The sequence below is a fragment of the Haplochromis burtoni genome, unplaced genomic scaffold (genome assembly GCF_018398535.1).
Source record: "Haplochromis burtoni strain Fernald_Lab_line unplaced genomic scaffold, NCSU_Asbu1 Contig_552, whole genome shotgun sequence".
In the NCBI taxonomy this organism is placed as follows: Eukaryota; Metazoa; Chordata; class Actinopteri; order Cichliformes; family Cichlidae; genus Haplochromis; species Haplochromis burtoni.
In genome coordinates, this window is record NW_024582913.1 from 23,819 (window position 1) to 46,704 (window position 22,886).

The window sequence follows — 22,886 nt, forward strand, 5'->3', positions numbered from 1 at the left end:
GTACATAATAAAAGTCCATCAGTGTTTTGGATGATATTCCACAAGACAGCTGATTGAAAATGCCACACACAAATGTTCCAAAAGAACAGATGAAAACAGATTTAGTTTCACTGAAACGTTCAGTTGTCTCTCTGACTTGTACACAAAATCATGTTTTTCCTTGTAACTGTGTATACAGTTAGCTGCATTAATGATGCACACGCGGTTTAAAACTTTGCACCATAATACTTAATTTTAATATAAATGTATCATAATGAACACAATTAAAACACAACGATGAAAACAAGCTTGAGAAGAATAACAAGACTTCCCGTTTTGGCATAAAGCAAATATACGAGTTCTTCGTGATTTTTAGCTGATGAAACTCACCAACCAACCCACTGCTGCTCCAGCACCAGCCACAGTGGGACCAGCAGTAGCTGACACACCAGCTGCACCTGCAGCACCATTAGACAAAGAAAGTGATAAATACTTATGCTTTGTGCCTAATGACTAAATATCACTTCAGTCCTGCTGATATCACAGTGTACTCTATCATTATCATCATAAGAAGTCATAGCATGCACTGCTGTAAAGATGACAGCCAAATTTATCTATCCATGAACTGTATCATTATCATCATCATTATTCACAGCTATTGTTGTAATGATATCATTGATGATGTCATAGTTATGTTTATCATATTGACCATAATTATCATAATGATACAGCATAGTGTCATTATCTAATCTAAAATTATGATATTTTCATGAACTTTTTATTTTTGGATGTTGTTGCAAGTTAAAATCCTAATGAAACATCAAATTATTAATTTACCTGCTGACTGCAAAACAGCTACCACACTTCCGGCTGCCACTCCTACTCCATTAGCAGCTGCAGCAAATGACATCATGCCTGCAGCTATTCCAGCTGAGGTGAAACCAGCAGCTCCCAGAAGAGCAGAAGCAGCGACTACAGCACCTACTGCAGGAAGACAAGACATGGATCAGACCTGGATCGGCCTTCGATTCAAATGAGGTAAAGTTAAATAAACTGCTCACCTCAGGGGTGTCCAACTCCAGGTCTCAAGGGACAGTGTCATGTAGGTTTTAGCTCTCACCCTGGGTCAACACACCAGAATCACATGATTAGTTCATTACCAGGGGCCCGTTCTTCGTACCTCGCTAAGTAAGTTAGCTGGATTAGATTGTTGACGATTTCGCGTGATCCTGGATCGTTCGGTTCCCCGAAGCTCATCCGGGACTTGCTGTCATAGCAACAGAGCCGTAAGCGTAAACCTGCTCGGGAGCAGGTTTACTTTATGTAAACAGGATTAGATCGCGGCCACGCAGGTATGTCCGCTTCATTTATACGAAAGCAACAGCGATATTCCACCACTGTTTCACCATAAATAAATAACATCAATGTAACTAAAGATAATGCAGCACCTGATCCATTTATTGATGTCACACAGATACATACAGGTCATTTCCTAAAAAAGGGAAATGAACTATTAACATTCTATTACATGTATGTGATTATTACAGATGTAATTCATATTTCAGAGTAGCAATTGTAAATTACTTCGTGTAATCAAGATGAGAGACCACGGCTATAAAAGCGAAGGTGGATTTGGGAAGCCTGTCGCAGCCATGTCCTGTCCGTATACGCGACCAACCCATTGCGGAAGGTGCAAGATTGATAAGGAGAGTCCTCAGAATTCAGCGTATATTGCGGGACAGACAGGATCCTTTAGCTCAGCGCGACAGTGTGCTCATTGAGAGATATCGATATTCCCGTGAGGGTATTATTTACTTAACCAACTTGTTGACGAGGGGGTGCAGGACCACCACCTGTCTTTTTTTGCTCTGCCCTTTTCTTGGTTGCTGTTATAAACAAACAGATTATTTCAGGGTCTCTTTCCAAGAGACTAAAAGCAATATAAGTGATAAATATTACCATTCTGTAGAATATTCTTATATTTCACTTTTACTTGTTCCCATGTTCTAGTGGGTCCTGTTGTGGCTCTAATGTGAAAGGGGATATAATATAACATAATATAATATAATGTAATATAATATTGGATAATATAGTGTGATATGATAAATCTACCCTACCGCCTACTGGTGTTGGCCAGAGGGGCCGATGGCGCGATATGGCAGCCTGGCTTCTGTCAGTCTGCCCCAGGGCAGCTGTGGCTACAACCGTAGCTGCCTCCACCAGTGTGTGAATGTGAGAGTGACTGAATAGTGGCATTGTAAAGCGCTTTGGGTGCCTTGAAAAGCGCTATATCAATCCACTCCATTATTATTGTTATTATTAAATTACTTACGAGTTTAATTTGTCAGCAACTTTCTGCCAGCCCTCTCTCCTTGCTTTTGCAGCCTTTGCAGTGTTCCCTTGCGTTCTGATTAAACTCTGAAACTCCTGAAATCCCTCACTCAAGAGTTCTTGCTCTGCTGCCGAAAAATACCGAGCGACGCTCCTTCGACATTTTCGCCGACCAATCAGAGGGTTGCCGATCAATGTTTCTACTATCGATGCGTAGCCCCTTTTACGACACCCAGTGATCTCACATTACTTCATCCAGCTGTACTAATCGTCAACAACAGGTGTGTTCGGAGAACCGGATTAGCGAGCTCACGGTTAGCGCGATGATTTGGTCTTGGATGTGTCATTTGATCTTGGATGTAGTAAGCGACGTACGAAGAACGGGCCCCAGGCCTTTGGAGAACTTCCAAGACATGTTGAGGAGGTAATTTAGCCATTTGAATCAGCTGTGTTGGATCAAGGACACATCTAAAACCTGCAGGACACCGCCCCTCGAGGCGTGGAGTTGGACACCCCTGGCTTACCTGCTCCTGCAGCAGAGCACACAGCTGTCACTACAACCCAAAATAAGAACACACATTACCATCTAACTGGGACCTAGTTCAGCTGTTTTTTTTTTTATATAAGACAATCTCTATGCACAGGAACTCAAATGACTCACTGGGGTCCATGTCTTTATCTGCCCTGCGTCTGCCCTGAAATTGGTTGATTTTTATAGCAAGATAAGCCTCAGTTTTGTTACTGACTTTATGTTCAGAGCTGAACAACAGAGGGCGACAGAGAGCAACACAAACTGTAGAGTGGTTTTAACTGGAACGTTTTTTCTGGCACAAAAATGCTCAGCTGTCATTAATGAAATACATGTTTTCAGACATGTTCTGGCAGACCATCAATGTGTTTAACATGTCTGAGATGATGAGATATCACTTTGTTATCAGTCCATAATGATTCAGTGAAAAACAAAAATCATTTGTATCATGTGTGACACTCAAAGTGTGTGATCAATTTGTGTTTTCACTTCAAGCAATTGGTGATCACTTTCAATTTCTGCCAGTTATGACAAGCAAAATATGTCATACTTGGGATCCAATTATGTAAAAGCAATGATATATGTATGTATCTGTTATCTGAAAAATATATATGTAAATATAATAATAAAAATAACCAGAACACAACTTCAAAATGCTTTTCATTATTAGGGCTTTATTCAAAGTTGCACAATTTGACCGTGTTCATGTGTTTTGTAATAAAACACCACAGCGATACCAGCTCTCAGCCAAGCTTGACGCTGATATGATTGCAACTGTTTCCAGTTGGCAGCAGTAGATATATCATTTATTATTTCTTTTTTAAATTCTAATTTCAATAATTAGCGTACACTCGCAGCTGTACTCACATAGACTCATTATTCCACTCAGGGAGCGGAGCCTAAGACTGGACTGTGCCTCTTATACAAGTAGGAGGGTCACCAGTTATTTTGTGGAAAACAAAACTCCTGGGGTGGGTGTCATGTGAAATAAATAAACTTTGTAAAGTAAATAAACTTTCTTTAGTAATGATGGAACAAGTGAATGATTTTGAGGTTGCATCTCACAGGGAAGCCAAAGAAACAGAAACCTAAAGCCAAGGAAGTAAGAATAAACACAAGCAGAAAACCATGAATGACAATAATCCACGAATATTAACCAATAAACACCAAACCCTGGGTCCGTGATGCAATACCATGACAGATTTATAACAAGTCCCCGAACAAATACAGATAAAGCATAAGAAGCACATTACCAACAAGTGGAAAGTGCAATAATATGATCCATTATGTCTGAGTGAGAGGTCAAACAAGAAAAAAATATCTGAATGGCAATTTCGTGTTTTTGTTTACTGTGTACTGTGATGGATTAAAAGAGCAGTGTGTGACTGGTGCACAATATGGCACAATGGCTGTGGCTTAAAGGTCAAAGTTATGTTACATCAAGTGCAGCACAGATTCATATAAATTTTACCTGATGATTCTGAGATTCCCTCTCTTCCACCTTCATACCCGCTGTATAGTGTCTAATAATAGGACAGCATTAACAGTGCACAGTCAGTGTCTTAAAAAACCCAAAACACACTGCACCAAAAATTGGTTCACGCCAAGGATCGGGTCCCCCGACACAAACAGAGTAACATAGTGTACGCTGTTAAGTGCCAGGAGGATTGCCAGGATTTATACATCGGGGAAACCAAACAACCTCTGGCTAAGCGGATGGCACAACACAGAAGAGTGTTGTGGAAGTTTTCCATTAAATAAAGCTGGGGAAGGCTGGGGAAACCTGCAGTCAGCTGAGACTGAAGAAGTCACTTGGATGAGTAACGAAACATTTCTCTCTGAAAACGCTACATCCAGATGAACAGAATCAAATTTTGGAGATGTGTCTAGAAACAAGCAAATTTGCTGAACAAAATGTACAAGTGAGTCATGGTTGAAGGAAAAAAAAGTTTCTACAACTGCCTGTGAGGGGTGCAACAGGCCAACCACCAAAGAGTCAATTCTGCAAAAGTACATTAACACAAAAGACTTAAAACAAAATATCAATAAATAAATTATCAATCTCTGTGTTTTACAAACCTCATCAGCCAGTGTATTTCTGCTAATATCTGGGCTGGGGCTTTTTTCTAGCCTGTACCCTCTTTCTTGCCTTTACAGAGTGATCACGGAGATTCTTCCACAGTCTGTAACACACTGATTTTTTCTTTCCCAGTGTCGCTGAAATCTCTCCGTGAATTCATTGACATTTGGGAGTCCTTGTGCTCTCGCATTTATGTGTCATACAGATGCCTGTACAGACGGACCGTGGTTTTCCCTCGAATACGTCCATAGTGGCAATTGTGCCAAGTTACAAAACTCAAGAGGTGCATGAACAGCCAAGGTAACACCAAAATGGCGGCACATGCCGTTGTGTTCTTAATGTTAACATTACCTTCATTTCTGAAGCAAGTACAGTTTTGGCATGGAACTGCTTTTTTTTATTATTTATGCATCTGTATGCTCTGTGAATTTTCATTCATCAGACATTAACTGACTACCAAGAACTGACCTAAGCAGCGACTCCGGGCCGAGCACATATTTCAAACAGCAGTCTGAGCTCATCCTTTAAGCAGTGATGAGGCCCTGTAACCCGAAACAAGACAGACTCTAAGAGTTCCACACTGTATGTATGTGAGCGCTGTTTGTGAACACAACAAAGAGCATGTGTCATATGTATTTGTGGCTTTTTAGGACTGTAATGCCTTCATGTGATTGGCTCAAACAGTGAACAAGAATGAATGTGATTGGTTGAAAACAGCTGGCTCATTGTGGTATTTACCACATCCTCTTGGAACAGTTTGCTGATACAAAACACCAGAAGCTTATCTTGATGTCTGTTATTGCTGTGAAAAGTTTAATGCACCTCAAAGTGTCAGGAAATAAATATTGTTTGCATTCAGCTGACTGGCTTTACTTGAAGCATTATGGTTTGGATGAACTGGACTGCACTGGGGATTCATGGTGAAGCCACCAAATCTGGACTAAAGAAAAAAGTTCACAAGGAACAACAACGCATATGAAATAACCTAAGTCAGCTGTGAGTCATCAGCACTGCTGCATGAATAAAGAAGTGTGTCAGTTAGGTAGAGGATGCCAGGATCAGAAACAAAAAGAGAGACTCCAGATAGCTGCTGTGTCTGCATCTCTAAATGACTAAGATATGATTACACCACCCAGCTCAACCAGGTTATTATTCAGTTTGTCAAAACATCCAAATTAAGATTGCCCAGGGTTTTAAATGTGTGAGAATGTGCAATAACATCCAGGTGAAATTACATATTCTGTAGGAAATTTATTAGAAAAGGTGTTTACTCGCTATCTATAGTTTTACATAAATAACAAAATGAAATTTATAGTTTGCTTTTGAAAAGTGTTTGAGTATCAAGGGACAGTGTATAATAGTTTGCATGTATACAGTATATTTACAGTATGTTTTTTATATGGAAAAAGTCATAATACTGGAAAATATAAAATATGATGTATGCATCTAAAATTAATTGCAATATCAATTCAAAATAGAGGCGTCCCAGACCCAAGTCCACCATCAAGAATAACATACAGTGCAAAGCATTAAAATATAAATCATCAAAAATCTAAAAGTTATCAGGGAAGGTTGTTTCAAAGAACATTTGCACTCTTTTAAACACATATCCTGGAATTATTACTAATAATTAATGTGAAGACCCACGCTGATGCTTTAGTGACATCATAGAAAACAGTTTGGAAACAGTTTGTTGAAGTTGAGCTTTTCACTGTTGACTATCATATCTAAAAGGCTTCTTACAACAAACTTAGGTTAGCCAGCTAATATTTTTACAGTACATAGACAATATTTGACTAGTTTAAATTCAAATCTGGTTCTAATGTTGGAGAAAATGTACAGTATCTCACAAAAGTGAGTACGCCCTGCACATTATTGAAAAAATGTTGTATCTTTTCATGGGACAACACTGAAGATATGACACCTTGATAGAATGTAATGCAGTCAGTGTACAGCTTGTATAAGATTGTAAATTTGCTGTCAGCTCAAAATAGCTCAACATACAGCCATTAACATCTAAACTGCTGGCAACAAAAGTGAGTACACCTGTAGGTGAAAATGTCCAAGCTGTGCCCAAGGTGTCAATATTTTGCGTGGCAACGATTATTTTTTGTTCTGAGTGAAATCTGTCCTGTTAAACTGCCGTATGGTCTTTTTCCAATGTGCTGCAGCTCAGTTTCAGGGTGTTGGCACCCTTCTTATAGCTTAGGCCATCTTTATGTAGAGCAATAATTCTATTTTGCAGATCCTTTGCCATGTTAGACTTCCAGTGAACAGTATGAGAGTGTGTGAGAGCAATAACACCAAATTCAACACAACTGTTCCCCATTTGCACCTGAGACCTTGTAACACTAATGAGTCACATGACACCAGGGAGGGAAAATGGCTAATTGGGCACAATTTGGACATTTTCACTTGGAGGTGTACTCACTTTTGTTGCCAGCAGTTTAGGCAATAATGGCTGTAAGTTATTTAGAGGGGACAGCAAATTTAAAGTTATACAAGCTGTACACTGTGTCATATCTTCAATGTTGTCCCATGAAAAGACATAACAAAATATTTGCAAAAATGTGAGGGGTTTACTTACTTTTGTGAGATACTGGATATTAAAAATAATGCATGCATCCACCCATGCTTGGCATCACCCATTGGTTATTGAAATCCCACCGTGAAGCCTCAAGATGAGCAATTTTGCCATCATTCTCTTGGTGTTTTCAAACTGGTGTTTTCATGAGCAAGGGGAAGATCTGACTGAGATTAGAACTTAGGGGACACAGCTCAATCAGTTGCAAGCAAGTTGCCTAAAGTGCATCATCATTTACAAAGTTAACATCATGTTGTGTTCAATATGACTGGAAGGTGACACAACAGTTTTTACCCTTTTTCCATGCACTTCCAAAGAAGTGCAGGGAAAAGAAGTAGGTGAAGCTAGAGCGGGTCATCTACTAATTGGAAGGTTGCTTTGATCCTTGGCTCCCACAGTCTGCATGCTAAATAGGGATGGGTATCGTTTAGGTTTTATTTGATACTGGTGCCAAATCGGTACTTTTGAAACGGTGCCGGTGCTCAAACCGGTGCTTAAAGAATGGAGAACACAAAATTGGTCCAAAAACCTCTCATGTTCAGCTGTTTTTTGTAAAAATATAACAATGTTAGCCTTTTCTGCAGCTATGGGGCATATATGGTATCACTCTTGGCTGGAAGCAGTGCTTAAACAATGGAAAAAACACAAACTTTGTCCTAAACCTCTCATGTTTAACTGTTTTCCACTTTTTCTTTGGTCATTTTAGCCTTTTTAGCCAGGGTGAAGGGAGTATCTGCCATCAAACAAGAAGACAGCCGCATGTAGCTATGATGATGTTTGCTAGTTCACCTTACATGCATTAATGTAATAACGTGGTTAGCCTACTCAACGTAAATTAGCTACTCACGCAGAGAAGAACGGCTGCTGCCACCATCATCCGTCATCATTTCTGCTACACTGGCAGGGCTAGGGGCCAGGACTCTCCTCTTCGTGTTTTTGGGGGATGTTGCATAACAGGCAACCCACCCGCAGTAGATGTGCTCGGTGTGAGGTCTCGCAGCAAGCTATCAAATACGGCGCATTTCTGGGCTTTTAAAAAAAACGCTATGCGTCGCCAGGTGTTTCATCGGATTTGAGGTGTTACCTCCTTTGACAGTATCACAGTATCAGCTTAAAGCACTTGTTGCAGGCTGCTGAGTTTGCATATTTTGCTGTGAAGTACAGCCAGACTTTTGACCGCTTCGCCTTGGGCATTTTTAATCTGTAGCTCTGCTCTAAAAGAACGTACGTACCTGGCCCCGCCTACTATCCTCGGAAACGTAAAATGATTGGCTAGAATCTAAAGTGTATCACAGCTCAGGAAAAAAAAGCACCGAAATGTGCGCTGCTTTTCGGTCTGGTTACTACCGTTTATGTCAGAACCGGTGCCATCATGGCACCGGACACCGGTACCCATCCCTAATGCTAAATATATATACTGACCTCAAGTTGCTTTCTGATGCATCCACTGGAGTGTGAATGTGTGTGAATGTTAGATAGAAAACTCTTAAGCATCAAAAGTGCTTGTATGAATGGATGAAAGAGGTAAGTTGCCTAAAGCGCTTTGAGTGCTCAGAGGATAAAAGAGCTTTATAAGAACAAGTCCATTTACCATTTCATACAAAAGGACGAGAGCTCATTACGAATGATAATGAGCTGGTTATGGTAAAGATACATTCTCATAGTTGTTTTCTTCATCAATAGTTTCCTCTTCATCATAGTTTCCTCTTCTTCCTTATTATCCACACTTGCTGAAGGCGGGGACACATTCTCATAGTTGTTTTCTTCATCATTAGTTTCCTCTTCTTCCTTATTATCCACACTTGCTGAAGGCGGGGACACATTCTCATAGTTGTTTTCTTCATCATTAGTTTCCTCTTCTTCCTTATTATCCACACTTGCTGAAGGCGGGGAACATTCTCATAGTTGTTTTCTTCATCACTAGTTTCCTCTTCTCCTTATTATCCACACTTGCTGAAGGCGGGGACACATTCTCATAGTTGTTTTCTTCATCATTAGTTTCCTCTTCTTCCTTATTATCCACACTTGCTGAAGGCGGGGAACATTCTCATAGTTGTTTTCTTCATCACTAGTTTCCTCTTCATCACTAGTTTCCTCTTCTTCCTTATTATCCACACTTGCTGAAGGTGGGGATACATTCTCATAGTTGTTTTCTTCATCACTAGTTTCCTCTTCATCACTAGTTTCCTCTTCTTCCTTATTATCCACACTTGCTGAAGGTGGGGATACATTCTCATAGTTGTTTTCTTCATCACTAGTTTCCTCTTCATCACTAGTTTCTTCCTCATCTTGTCTGTGACAGTCTACACTCACACAGGCCTCCTTGGACTTTTTGTCATTTGGGCCTGCTTCCTCATAATCGTGATCATCATCACTCACTAGGTCCTCATAATCATCATCATCTTCATCCAGCCCAGGAGCTCCTCCTTTGATTTTTTCATTAGTGTCCAATAGATCAACATTCACAGAGTCCTCAACATCCTCATCATCATCTTCATCTCCATACTTGTAAGCATTCCCGACTCGGACAGCCACTGAAACACAAGTAAGGGGAAAGAATGTGAATATGTAGTCTGATGAATATCAGATGAATAATTGTTTAAAATTTGCGAGCACACACTTTGACTGTGGATGAGAGCTACAGGCTTCTTGGCTCGTCGTTGTCTTCTCCTGCACCTCAGCCCTACCACTAACAGCAACAGCAGGAGCAGCAACAGGAGTCCAACAGATACTGAGGACAGCAGCGGCATCAAATTGACTAAGGAGAGAGAATTTGATCAGTTTGCCCATCAAAACACTTCTTCACATAATGAACTACTTTTCATTAATGTTTTAATTTAGCACATGTAACTTATTTCAAGTCTGTTTCGAGAATATGGCTACAGGTCACTGAAAGGGCACTCCGCTCATCCTGTCAACACTTCTCATCTCAACTATGTCTAAAAGTTAGACACGACCACCCATTGGTTTGTTAAGTCCTGTTGTCAAGCCTTCTTAATCTCACCATTTTTGCCATTATGAAACCAAGTGTCAGTCAATGGGTGGATCTGAGAAAATGAGGGACAATGCTTGCTCATGAAACGTTTCACTTACAGGGTAGGTCTGCCCTACAGCATAGCCAGCTTTAACCTCCAGTTTGACAATACTGCAGAACATAATGTCAATATTACAGAGTAAGAGTAACATTCATCAAAATGATCATTGCTTTAATGTCTTATATTAAGTCTGACTTTCTTTTTATTTGATCTTCATGATTTGTGACTAACTTTCACATAGAATGCAGGATAATGGTGTAACACATAGTGGACAGTACCTCATCCAAAAGACCGGGTCTGTTCTGACTGAGTGACTGTAAGAGGTTTGGGTATACTTAACAGATTTTCTGAGAACATTACTGTAAAACAATCTGTAATAAGAACTGGTTTGCTAAGATCTTTTTTTATTTTGTGTCATCAAAAACTAATGGGGTCTTTTGAGGATGGCTGTAGCTCAGGTAGAGATGGGTATTGTTTAGGTTTTATCCGATACCGGTGCCAAACCGGTACTTTTGAAACGGTTCCGGTGCTTAAAGAATGGAGAACACAACTTTGTCCAAAAACCTCTCATGTTCAGCTGTTTTTTTGTAAAAAGAAACAATGTTAGCCTTTTCTGCAGCTATGGGGCATATATGGTATCACTCTTGGCTGGAAGCAGTGCTTAACAATGGAAAAAACACAAACTTTGTCCAAAAACCTCTCATGTTTAGCTGTTTTCCACTTTTTCTTTGGTCATTTTAGCCTTTTTGGCCAGGGTGAAGGGAGTATCTGCCATCAAACAAGAAGACAGCCGCATGTAACTATGAGGTGTTTGCTAGTTCACCTTACAGCTTCAAATACGGCGCATTTCTCGGCTTTTAAAAAAAACGCTATGCGTCGCCAGGTGTTTCATCAGATTTGAGGTGTTACCTCCTTTGCACAGTATCACCTTAAAGCACTTGTTGCAGGCTGCTGAGTTTGCATATTTTGCTGTGAAGTACAGCCAGACTTTTGACCGCTTCGCCTTGGGCATTTTTAATCTGTAGCTCTGCTCTAAAAGAACGTACGTACCTGGACCCGCCTACTATCCTCGGAAACGTAAAATGATTGGCTAGAATCTAAAGTGTATCACAGCTCAGGAAAAAAAAGCACCGAAATGTGCGCTGCTTTTCGGTCTGGTTACTACCGTTTATGTCAGAACCGGTGCCATCATGGCACCGGATACCGGTACCCATCCCTAAGCTCAGGGGGTAGAGCAGGTCATCTACTGATTGGAAAGGGGGTGGTTCAATCCCTTGCTTCCCCAGTCTGCATGCCAAATATCCTTGGGCAAGTTATTAACCACCTGATGCATCCATCAGAGCAGCAGTCCCCAACCTTTTTTGCGCCACGGACCGGTTTATGCCCGACAATATTTTCACGGACCGGCCTTTAAGGTGTCGCGGATAAATACAACAAAATAAAACTAGTACCGGTACCGAAAAAAAGAAAATTTATTCATAACACACGTGAAAAGACCCAGGAAAACCGAGTAAACGATAAAAACGATAACAAAATAACGCTGAAAACCGATAAAAACCCTGAAAACCATACATTTCACACCTGAGCCTCAACTCTCGCGGCCCGGTACCAAACGACTCACGGACCGGTACCGGTCCGAGGTCCGGGGGTTGGGGACCACTGCATCAGAGTATGAATGTTAGTTAGAAGGCACTGACAAGTATAGAAAACAGTGCTTGGTTAAATGTGGCGTGTTGTACAAAGACATTTGAGTAGAGATGAGTAGAAAACTGTTATATAAGAATCAGTCTATTTACCATTTTATTTTTATACTCTACCATTTTCCTCCTTTATGACTTCTCTTTGTGGTCTTAAATGTATACATTTATAACAAGACTGGGAAACATAAGCTAATGCAATGGTCACAGTTTGCATGGTACATACAGCTACAGCTATCACAGTCAGTCTGATATTTTTATGTTATTTTTTGCTTTTATACAAAAATCCATGAATTCAACACTGTACTTACATTTAATGATGACACTAATCGGTGCCAATACATCAGATCTGAATGTCCGTGTGGACACTGTGACCTCATACACACAGCTGTAGTTGCCCTGCCGTTCATACTCCGCTACAGGGAAACTAAATGAGGCTGAGTTGTTGACTGCTGGCTCTGTGAGGTTGGAGCCAGAGAAGCTGAGAATAAAATGTCCACTGGAAAATGTGGAGTTAATGGAACAGGTGAGGACAAAGCTGTAACCCCTGGTGATTTGTGCACCTTCAGGACCCCAGACAAGTCCTGCATTAGGAGACGTCAAGGAGATGCTGGGCCTCTGCAGTCTCACTGTGTGAAAGAAAGACTTACCATTAAGAAGGGCAGCAGAAACAAGTCCAATGGTAGCATTTCATGCAAGTTAGCTTATTATTTATGAATCATCATTAACCAATCAACATTAGCCATGTATTTTGTGATCTACCGAATGTTAACAGCTGTTTAATGTTCTACAGCGGCGGTGTCAAACATAAGTCCCAGGGGCCAGAATCGGTCTGCCAAAGACTCCAATTCGTCCCACTGGATATGTGTAGGAGGGCATAGATTTTTGCTGCTGTTCCTACTGATAAAGATCCCTCTCGTGGTCATTCACATTACACTAAGGAATTAAGTAATAAATAAACGTTGAAATGACAGAAAAGTTCCAGCATTTTTTTTTATATAGTGGGTCAACAGTAATAAAACCAAAAAAAAAAAAAAAACACAGTTTATTAACTGCAGCCGCGTTTCTGCGAGATTATGCAGAAAAAACAAGATGTACTTTTGAAATTGCGCTTTTTGTTTTATATGAAAAAGTTTATATCTATATTTTTATTACATAGATAAACATAAATTAACGCTGTTGATATCTTATGACAAGTAATTTCTACAGTTTATACAACACTATTTGTAATAGCAAAAATGTAAAGATCTGTAAATTTGTATTATTTTTATTTAGTTGATCAGTTTTGATCTTTTTATTTTACCCTTTTATTTATTGCTCTTACCTGTGACATTGAGTATGACACTGTCACTTAGCGGGGAATTAAAGTCCCGCCTTGAGCCCTTTTTCTGATACTGACACTGGTACGATCCCTCATCATCAAAGTCCACAGAAGAAATATTGAAGGTAGCAGAGTTTGTAGCTGAATTTTGGGTCCTGTTGAATGAATCTGATGTTGTCATCAGAATGAACGTTCCACCCAAAACCTGAGTGGAGATTGAACAAGTGATTGCAATGTTCTGACTCCAGGTCACCTCACCAGCAGGACTGATGGAGATATGGGGTTTGGGGAAGCTTACTGAAATAGCAACACAGAATTAAAGTTTTCATTTTATCACCAGTTTACTGATTAGATTATACAAAATGGAATATACCATAAAACTTGGGAAATTGGATTTATCCTTACCAGTAACAAAGAGTCCTACAGAGTTACTAAAGGGGGAGGAGAACTTTGAACCCTGAATGCTTTCCTCGTACTGGCAGTAGTACTGTCCTTCATGACTGAAGTTCACTTTGTTGATACTGAAGATAGTAGAGTTGGAATTTGAGGTTTTAGTCTCCATGAATGAGTCAGACGTCTTCTTGAGGATGAAAGTTCCATCTGATGCCTGAGTTGGGACTAAACAAGAGATGCTGGCACTCTGACCCCAGGTGACCTCACTGTTATTTATGGAGATCCTTGGCTTGGGGGGGACCCCTGAAACAATAATTTGGCATGTGGTAAATGTACACCGTATTCTCCTTTTAACTTAAGCATCTCTGGTGTAGTGCCAGCATTGTGACAGTAAAATGGCACTAGCACTGGTTTTCCTGGTCAGTATTTCAACTTTTAAGAGACATTTTTGGTTTGTTGGGGTGGTGTTCTACCAATCTATGGTAAATGGCCTGTATTTATATAGCGCTTTACTAGTCCCTAAGGACCCCAAAGCGCTTTACATATCCAGTCATCCACCCATTCACACACTGGTGATGGCAAGCTACATTGTAACCACAGCCACCCTGGGGCGCACTGACAGAGGCGAGGCTGCCGCTGCCTTTTTCATATAATCTATTTATCAAAAGGTCGGTGGTTCAATCCCAGACTGCTCCGGTATGTATGCCAAATATCCTTAGGGAAGATACTAGACCCAAGTTGCCCTCCAGTGCACCCATCAGAGTGTATCTGTGTGAATGTTAGATAGAAAGCATACAAAAAAAGTGCTTGTATGAATGAGAGTGGTGTAAAGCGCTTTGATAATTTTTGTATTATCCATCCATTTTCTAAATGATGGCACCCGTATTTGGTTTGCATTGCTTTGTTGCTCATTTGAATAAGTTGCTGGTCTGAGCTTTGATGGCGACTTTATGAATGAGGAAATGACGTTTCAGGCAGCTGGTTGATGTGCAGCAGGACAGCAGGATACTCTGTTGAAGAAAACCTGCCAATGAGCTGGTTAAGGTTACAATCTGTTTCTCAAATAAGTGACTCGGAGTGAACCAGACTCAAAAGTAACTTTAAAAAACACATAGGCAGCACACAGATGACGAAACAGAGGAAAATCCTGACATGCTCCTACAGAAGCCATGACACCATGAAAGTATGGCCCTGACTAGCATGCAATACTTGAAAATTCACACGTCCTGGATTTTAATTTTTTATTTTTTTACAGGCAGTTGGCCTGTCAGTGTTAACCTTACATTTACCTAAACTGAATAAATAACAAATACAAACAGAGCCAAAAGTCCATTGTGAAGAACACGAGAAAAAAAAAAGGCAACTCCCTCCGCTCTGAACCCAGAGATGTGCTTCTGAATTATTTCCCTATGCATCACTGTCAAGTAGTAATACCACATTACTGCTGTTCAATGCGCCGCACTGCTAAATTAATCCTTTTCCTGTCAGCATCACCTTGCAAAGCAGCTAATGCTTTGATAATGAGATCAAAGGTATCTGCAGGCAAGCTCAAGATCAAAGATAACGAACAGAAAGTAGAGCAGCTGAAGAATAGTCACACAGTAGCAGGCAGGACGATTTCATCATTTGTTGAGGTGCTCGATGATACCACAGTGATGTTTCCCACAATATGTCGACCTGCTGAACATTCTAAATTTTTAATTCAATCATCAAAAAACTACCTTACAACTTCACACTGTATTTTCCTGTTGCCTACTTCATATTATTTATTGGATATAGAATTGTAAACTGTGTGTCATTTTTAACTTCACTGAGTATATGTTTTAGTTGTACGCTTGATTAATCATGCTGATCTGTCCGTTGTGTGTGAAAATATGGCAGCCATGGTGTTGATTTTGGTCATACAGGCTGTAACATTACAGTTGAGAAAGGACAGTCTTGTGAAAAAGAACATTTTCAAAGAACTCTATGAACAATTAGAATAATTAGAAAGTAACTGAAAAAGTCTCGTTCAGGGTTTCAAATTTTGTTTTTAGATTTGATCTTTACTGTCAAAACCTTAAACAGCACCAAGTCTGCAGCTGTGAGAGCAAAATCTAAAACTGTTGGGAACAGGTTATGTTTGAGTTTAAACTCAGTTGGAAGTTCAAAGTTCATTTTCACTGATTCTTTTATTTACAGCAGCTGAAGAGACTTGTGTCTCAGAGAAGAAGAAAATCTCATTTAAAAAAAAAGATATGCATTTACATTTTTGTTGGGAAATATAATTTACTAGTAAATGTTTTCTTCAATGAACAAAGTGTAGTAAAAACAATATAATATACTAATTACATTATTTATTAACGAAAAATAATAATCACTTCACCACTTTTAACAACTTTTATTATGAACTGATATCACGATAGGATTTAACTGAAAGTTTGCTCACCTGAACATGTGACACCAGCATCCTCATTATGCCCACAGTTATGTGTCCCAAATCCACTGTTTCGACACTCAGTTAGAGAACTCTCACTTCCTGAACAGGCCACATCATCAAGCCAGATTTGTCCTGTACCTTGACCAAAGTCAGCTAATCCATAGGTATTTACTGCTGCCCCACAGCCCAGCTGTCTGCAGACCACTTCAGCATCTTTTAAGTCCCAGTCATCATCACAGACTGTTCCCCAGGAGCCACTGTGATAGATTTCAACTCTTCCAGAGCACCGAGTGGACCCAGATCCAGCTAGTCTGATCTGACCTATCAAGAACGTTATATAAACAACATTTTAATATTTCCCTTAAAGGTTTTCCTTTAAAATAAGACATAGGAACAGACTGACCTGCAGCAGGTGACGGTGAGGCCAAGAGACAAGAAACTATCGGAGAGGAAACCATGCCATTGCTTATTATATAGAAATGTTCTTGTTGATATGCAATGATGAATATTTGCATTGAAAATCAAACCCAAAATCCCATTGATACTGTGCCTGTACAAAATTACAAAAAACATTATACATTATAGAAAATCCGTCTTACCGAGGGTAAAAAAATGCTGTCTGCCCCACATGGCGTGTCATTTATGAGATCCAGAGAACACTACAGAGAACCAAAATTGTTCACAGTGCTTGTCCTCCCGAAACACTTCCCCTTTCGTTTTGTCGCGGGTTTTTTTTCTTCCCATCAACCGACACGGGGCATTAAAACTATGCAGAATTAAAGTCTGAAGTTAACACACTTTGTCCAGCAAAAAAAACAATCGCATCTATACTTCTGACTGAATGTTATCATTCTGCTTTCTGCTGCCAGCCGTGAGTACAGATATGATCAATGAAATCAATTTAGTTTCACTGTAAGTTTATCGCCATTCGTTGCCAAAAGTGTCAATCAAAGCGCGTATCTCCCGTCTCAGGCCCTTCTATCGGGAGATAGTTAGTCTCAAAAGATTGGAAAATGGTTACGATATTACCCACAAGTGTAAACTAAGATTTACATATGCGCGCACACAATGATTTGTGTGTAATTCCGCGTACTCAGAAATGCGTGCAACAGTCCACACATGCAGCTCCACAAATCAAATAGTTCAATCAGTCATCAGTCTCACTTTCAAAGACCTTCACGAGCTTACTCGTCTCTAAAAATTATTTCAGACATTGTTTATGCTCACATCACGGTTTATGTGCTCGCGGAGTTTTGAGAGATTTTTCACACTTTTCATCTTTCCACGGGGCTACAAACACAAGAGGCGCTCCATCCCTAAATGAAAACTGGACGTTTGAAATTCCTTTGAATCTTTAAATTACGTCCAACAAAACGATTTTTTTACCAGAAATTTCCAAAGGAAAAAAAAAAATATATATACACACACACACACACACACACACACACACACACATATTTAAAAAGGTAATTTTTAATAAACAAAAAGGTGATTCTGAATACATCTAAAAAAATGTATAGAGTGCAAAAGTGTGGTAAAACTTTTTGCCCCCTTTTCCATTCACTCATTCACTCATTATTCATGTCTAGCAACCCTATCTAGTCTCCAAGCTAGAAAGGAAGAGGATTGTCACTACAGTGTTGCCACAATACCAGGCACGTGCAGAGGGGGAGTTTAAAAATGTAATAAGCTTTGCCCCTGCACAGAGTGGATAGTGAAACAAATGGAATCATCATAATGACATTATTTCATATTTATTACTTCCCCCTCCTCATTGCTTTATTATTGTAGCTCTAGTAATAAATAATAATGTAAGGATTCTGGATCAGCACCGTGATGCCCATAGTATATACAGTATTCTGAAGAAGGTCTAAAATGTCACTGTGTGTGCGTGCATGTGTGTGTTTTATTTAGATGGATTTTTAAAAAAAATATTACTCATGATATAACATTGTCCAGACATGCCTGGTAAGGACATGAGGAGGAAACAGCAGGAGCTGTGTGAGGCTACTAAAGGCAGTGCTATAACATTTTTCTCTCATCATTTTATTTTAGATTAAGTGCTGGAGTTGTTAGGTGTGGATAATTAGATTATAGTTTATTGCAATAGCAAGTTGTGCCTTGTTCTCACATAGACAGCAAGTGGAGAGTGATATATGAAATGATGGGATGGAAGGAAGAAGAGAAGCAAAGAGTGATTCACAGGCAGAGCCTAAATTATTTCTCAGAGTTTTTGTTGCCTTATGGTTCCAAGCGCTGTCACCAATCTTTGCATTTTGTTATTATCTCATGGCACTTGTTTAATCAGCTACCATCTCTCCTATGGACTTTTTAATGTCTACAGTCTCAGATAAACACAGCCCTGCCCTTCCCATATTAGATTCTTGATGAATGTGTGTTGTTGTTATTCAGCCTGGTTCAATGTGCCCCTTTTTAACTTTGAGCACCCGCCCCTTTAAACCTCTCTGCACGGCCCTGCACAATACACATCCTTTTGAGGTCCAAGTTGAAGATAAGCTTTGTGAAATCACTGAAATAAGTCAGACTTGTGCATGCATGTCAGTGTAAGCTGGCTTGCAATTAGACCAGATAAGGCTTTGATGCAGCAGGTGTGTTATGTGGAAGCAAGTGGGATAGACAGCCTTGATCAAATTCAAATTCAAATGTTATTTGTCACACGCACACACACAATACGATATGTGGAGAAATGCTTATTGCTGTGCAATGCCCATTAAACGACAGTAAAGAATTTACAGATAATGACAAAATTTACAGATTTTACCTTAGAAATTTACAGTAAAAAAGAATGTGCAAATAATGATTTAAGAGAGAGATTATAAGAAGTGTGCAAATAAACAGAGTGTGTGCGGTGATGGGATGTATGAGAGTCCAGTCCTACACCTGGTTCAAGTCCCAAATAGCCTGGGGGACAAAACTCCTCTTTCACTCTGTTTTGGCCTTAAGGGAGCAGAAGCGCTTCCCAGACCTCAACAGTGAGAAGAGTCCATTGTTGGGATGGGAGAGGCCCATCATGATCTTCCTGGCTTTGTTCTTGCACCACTTGGTGTAGATGGACAGAAGGTCAGAAAGCGCTGATTGATTGGATGCATTCGGCCGAGCGCATCACTCTTTGCAGATCTCGTCTGTCCTGCTTGGTGCTGTTCCCAAACCAGGTGCAGATGTTTCAGGATGCTCTCGATGGTGCAGGAGTAGAACTGCTTAAGCACCTAAGTCTTCTGGGGAAGAAGAGACACTGGCAGGCTTTCTTAACCAGGGTGTTAATGTGACAGGTCCATGATAGGTCCTGAGTGATGTGGAGACCCCTGGTACCGGAAACTGTCCACTCTCTCCACTAGGTGTACAAAGCAGATATGGCTAGTTTAGCAGATGAAAGGAGCACAAGCAGGAGACTTGGCTCTCAAAAATAACAATGTGGAATTGATTAAAAACAAACAAACAAAAAAACATGGATGTCCATTTGTGATCACAACATAGGTTTCATTTAGTTTGGTTTAGTTTTAAATATAGCCGGGGATCGGCTCACCAGGGCCTCCGTTCTTGGCCGCCACCTGACACACATTGCACCCGACCCCTACGGCGCCTCCTGCAGGTGGTGGGCCTATAGGAGGATGGGCCCATGTCCCTTTGTCGGACTGGGCTCCATGGCCACCAGACGCATGCTAACATCAGCTGCTTTCTGGTAGAGAGTACCATGTCCCCCCATGTTTTTAATGCACTTGGAATGCTGGGCCTCCCTGCTGCAGGACCGGGGGTGGTCTGCTTGTCTCCACTCCAAAGCAAACATTTCCTGGGTCTGGGGCTGGATTGACCCTCTGGGAGTGTCTATGTGTCAGGTCGAGTCTTAGACTCCACCTCTCTGGGAATATCTCAGGCTCCCCTAGGTGTGGGGGCCTATCTCCCCCCACTACACTCCCTGCCAATGGCTGATACCCTCAACCCTTGGTGCATTGGTGGTTTTCGGTGTCCGGGGCTGGGTGCACGGTGCTCACTCCCGGTGGTTGCTTGGCAGGGCCTGGCGCCCATGGCTCGGTCAGGGCCCTTCCGGAGGGCTATGGCTCCCCACATTTACTTTCAGATAATTATATGGAGAAATCTTTGGAATACAAGCGCGCTAACGCACACAGGTGTGCACAGACACACACCATCTTCCTTGGATGCTGCCTCAAAGCATATCGTGCGTTGTCGATTTTGTGTGCTTAATTTAAAATTAATTTTAAAATTGTAAAAGTAATTTTAAACATTTTACTCAGTAATGTGTACTGAGGACCTTCACCTTTTTTAGCTGAATATGGAAACCACTATACCAGAGGTGTCAAACATACGGCTCACCTGTATATTTTATATGACATAAAATAAACTATATACAAAGATGCAGAAACGTGTGCACTGAAAAACAGACAAGATGTTAGATTTACATAAATTAAGTAGTCGACATTGGTTGCACACAGATGTTCTGCTTTTTGAAGTAACTCAACACAAGTTACACAAACAAAGTGCAATTGCAGTAAATTCATCAAAGATGCTTAAATAAATCCAAGAGATGGCCAGTCTCCATTTTTCACTGTACATGTAGCACAGAGGCTACGGCTCAGTGTCTGAGTGTCTGAATGAGTCTCACAGGTCTGAATGTGTGCTTAAAGCCATTTATAATTCCTAACTTGTTTGATCTGCTGCTCACCACAAACAAGCACAAGCATACATTTTGAACATTTTACTGTATATTTATAGGTTTTACAGTTTTTACTACTGATAAAAAGTTCCCTTATGGCCACTCATACTCCACAAAGTAATTAAGGAATAAACAATTACAAAACAAAAAACAACAATTTTCACCTTTGAAAAAAATGTAATGAATTCCCTCTTACTTTGGCAGTTTGGCACTTCCTCTACAGCTCTAACTCTCAGTGTGTTTTGATACCAGTTTCCCATCAATAATCTCTATTTTTGCCATTATTCGGTTGCTTATTACAAACCAGTCGTGTACAGTGTTGTTTTTTTCTTAGTTTTTGTTCCCAAAAATGTGTCTCTAATAAAACCTCTGTAACTTTGTGAAAATAGGAAAAGTTTTTGTTTTTCACTTTCTGCTATAGAAATTTCTAGAGTTTTCTAAGGGATCCTCGAGGTCATCTTACACACCTTACACAATTAAATTAAGTAAACAAAAAACCCCAACTATAACGTTTTTCAAGCTAACAATAGTCTAAAACCAAGTGAGAATAAAGTTGACAGTTAATTATATCAAAAGAAGAGGACAATTATTGATGAAGATTTGCAATTTTGGTATTTAAAAAACCCCATAAATTCATTACAGACTGCAGCAGAGAGTGAACGTATATGGTAACCATATCTAGTACAAGTGTTTCCTTCAGCTCACAGAATAATAGTAGTGTAGCAAGCACATTTAGCATGAGAAATAGCTTCTTTCCTATTGTATTGTTTATGACTGAGATACATGTCCTTATGAATAGTAAGTCCAGTTTTTCTGAAGAGACATTCCAGGCGATGGCCAATAGCTTTAAGCTGGCAAAATTCAAATTAATATCAAGGGACAGAATGGGGGAAGGAAAAGTTTGAGTTTTCTGAGGAGCCAAGGTATCTAAGAGTTTGACAAATCCATTGTTATAGTGAGATACCAAGTCATTTGTGGAAGCTGAAGCATCTATGGCCATTAAATTATCAATGCAAGGGGAAAGAACTGATAAATCAATGCCTGTAATGTTTCTAAAATTAAGAAAGCATGTTAGATTACCTTTGTACAGTTGGAGACCAACACCGAATGAAACTAAATTATGATCTGAAAAAGATATGTCTGATACAGCATAGTTCATCGCTTGGACTCCAGTACAACAGATAAGGTCTAAAATGTCCTTTGGAGTGTGTGGGAACATGTATTTATTAGTCTAAGCCAAAATTCTCCAGATAGGAAATATAAAAAAATTTTTTTAATTAATTTGATGCTCTGCCCATGTGGCTATTAAAATCTCCCAGCAATGTTATATTTGGACAGTAAAAAGTAAAATTACAACATGAGCTTTTGGTAAGTAGTTGTTGGTTTTGTGAAGCAACCGATGACGGGGTAACTCTCATGACTAACTCAGATTCCCTGTGGTTACGGAGGAAGAAAGGAGCTTTCCAGAATGCATATGACAATTTTTCTCAAGGGATGCTAATGTCCTTGCATTATATGCAATGACCTTCTGTTACAACTGTGGCCATAAGAAGTCTGTATGAGCTGCTTTGTTTCTGTGTCTGTGCTGTGCTTAAGACCCTCTGCAGGTCCTTCCCCTAATGAAGAGTAGTGAGCTGCTGATTGGACCGTGGAACAGGTGACTGCGTTCAAAAAGCCGCTCTGACAGCTCCCGGGAGAGAGAAACGAGCGAGCAGTTTTAAAAGCAGACGCAGACCCGGCCCTGGTTTCCAACTTTTTGCATTTCTTGGTATCTGTGTAAGCGTGCTCTGTCAGAGCCGCCACTGGTGTAAACTCAGTGCTTATGTAT

At 40.1% G+C, this 22,886-nt stretch overlaps 1 protein-coding gene across 2 annotated transcripts; it reads right to left on the reverse strand.

The window, feature by feature from the left end:
• Window positions 1–8,810: 8,810 nt before the first annotated feature.
• Window positions 8,811–17,385, reverse strand: LOC102289176. Of its 2 annotated transcripts, XM_042214342.1 has the most exons (8): window positions 16,968–17,385; window positions 16,772–16,807; window positions 16,378–16,689; window positions 13,962–14,252; window positions 13,560–13,853; window positions 12,547–12,864; window positions 10,124–10,261; window positions 8,811–10,037 (listed from the first exon to the last, which is right to left on the reverse strand). In XM_042214342.1, the coding sequence occupies exons 1-8, from the start codon at window positions 16,996–16,998 to the stop codon at window positions 9,424–9,426; spliced, it is 2,034 nt and encodes a 677-aa protein (XP_042070276.1). In that variant the 5' UTR covers window positions 16,999–17,385; the 3' UTR covers window positions 8,811–9,423. The 2 variants fall into 2 exon arrangements, with proteins under 2 accessions (XP_042070276.1, XP_014184948.2); XM_014329462.2 differs by lacking the exon at window positions 16,968–17,385 and having other exon boundaries at window positions 16,772–16,956.
• Window positions 17,386–22,886: the final 5,501 nt, after the last annotated feature.

What these genes read in the sequence shown, in the direction of transcription:
- LOC102289176 (XM_014329462.2), bottom strand. Translation starts at nt 16,883, where the DNA reads ATGCAAATATTCATCATTGCATATCAACAAGAACATTTCTATATAATA. An exon ending in TGCTGGTGTCACATGTTCAG is followed by an intron (nt 14,253 to 16,377) that starts GTGAGCAAACTT and finishes TTATTGTTTCAG; the next exon opens with GGGTCCCCCCCAAGCCAAGG. An exon ending in TGTCATACTCAATGTCACAG is followed by an intron (nt 12,865 to 13,559) that starts GTAAGAGCAATA and finishes TCTTTCACACAG; the next exon opens with TGAGACTGCAGAGGCCCAGC.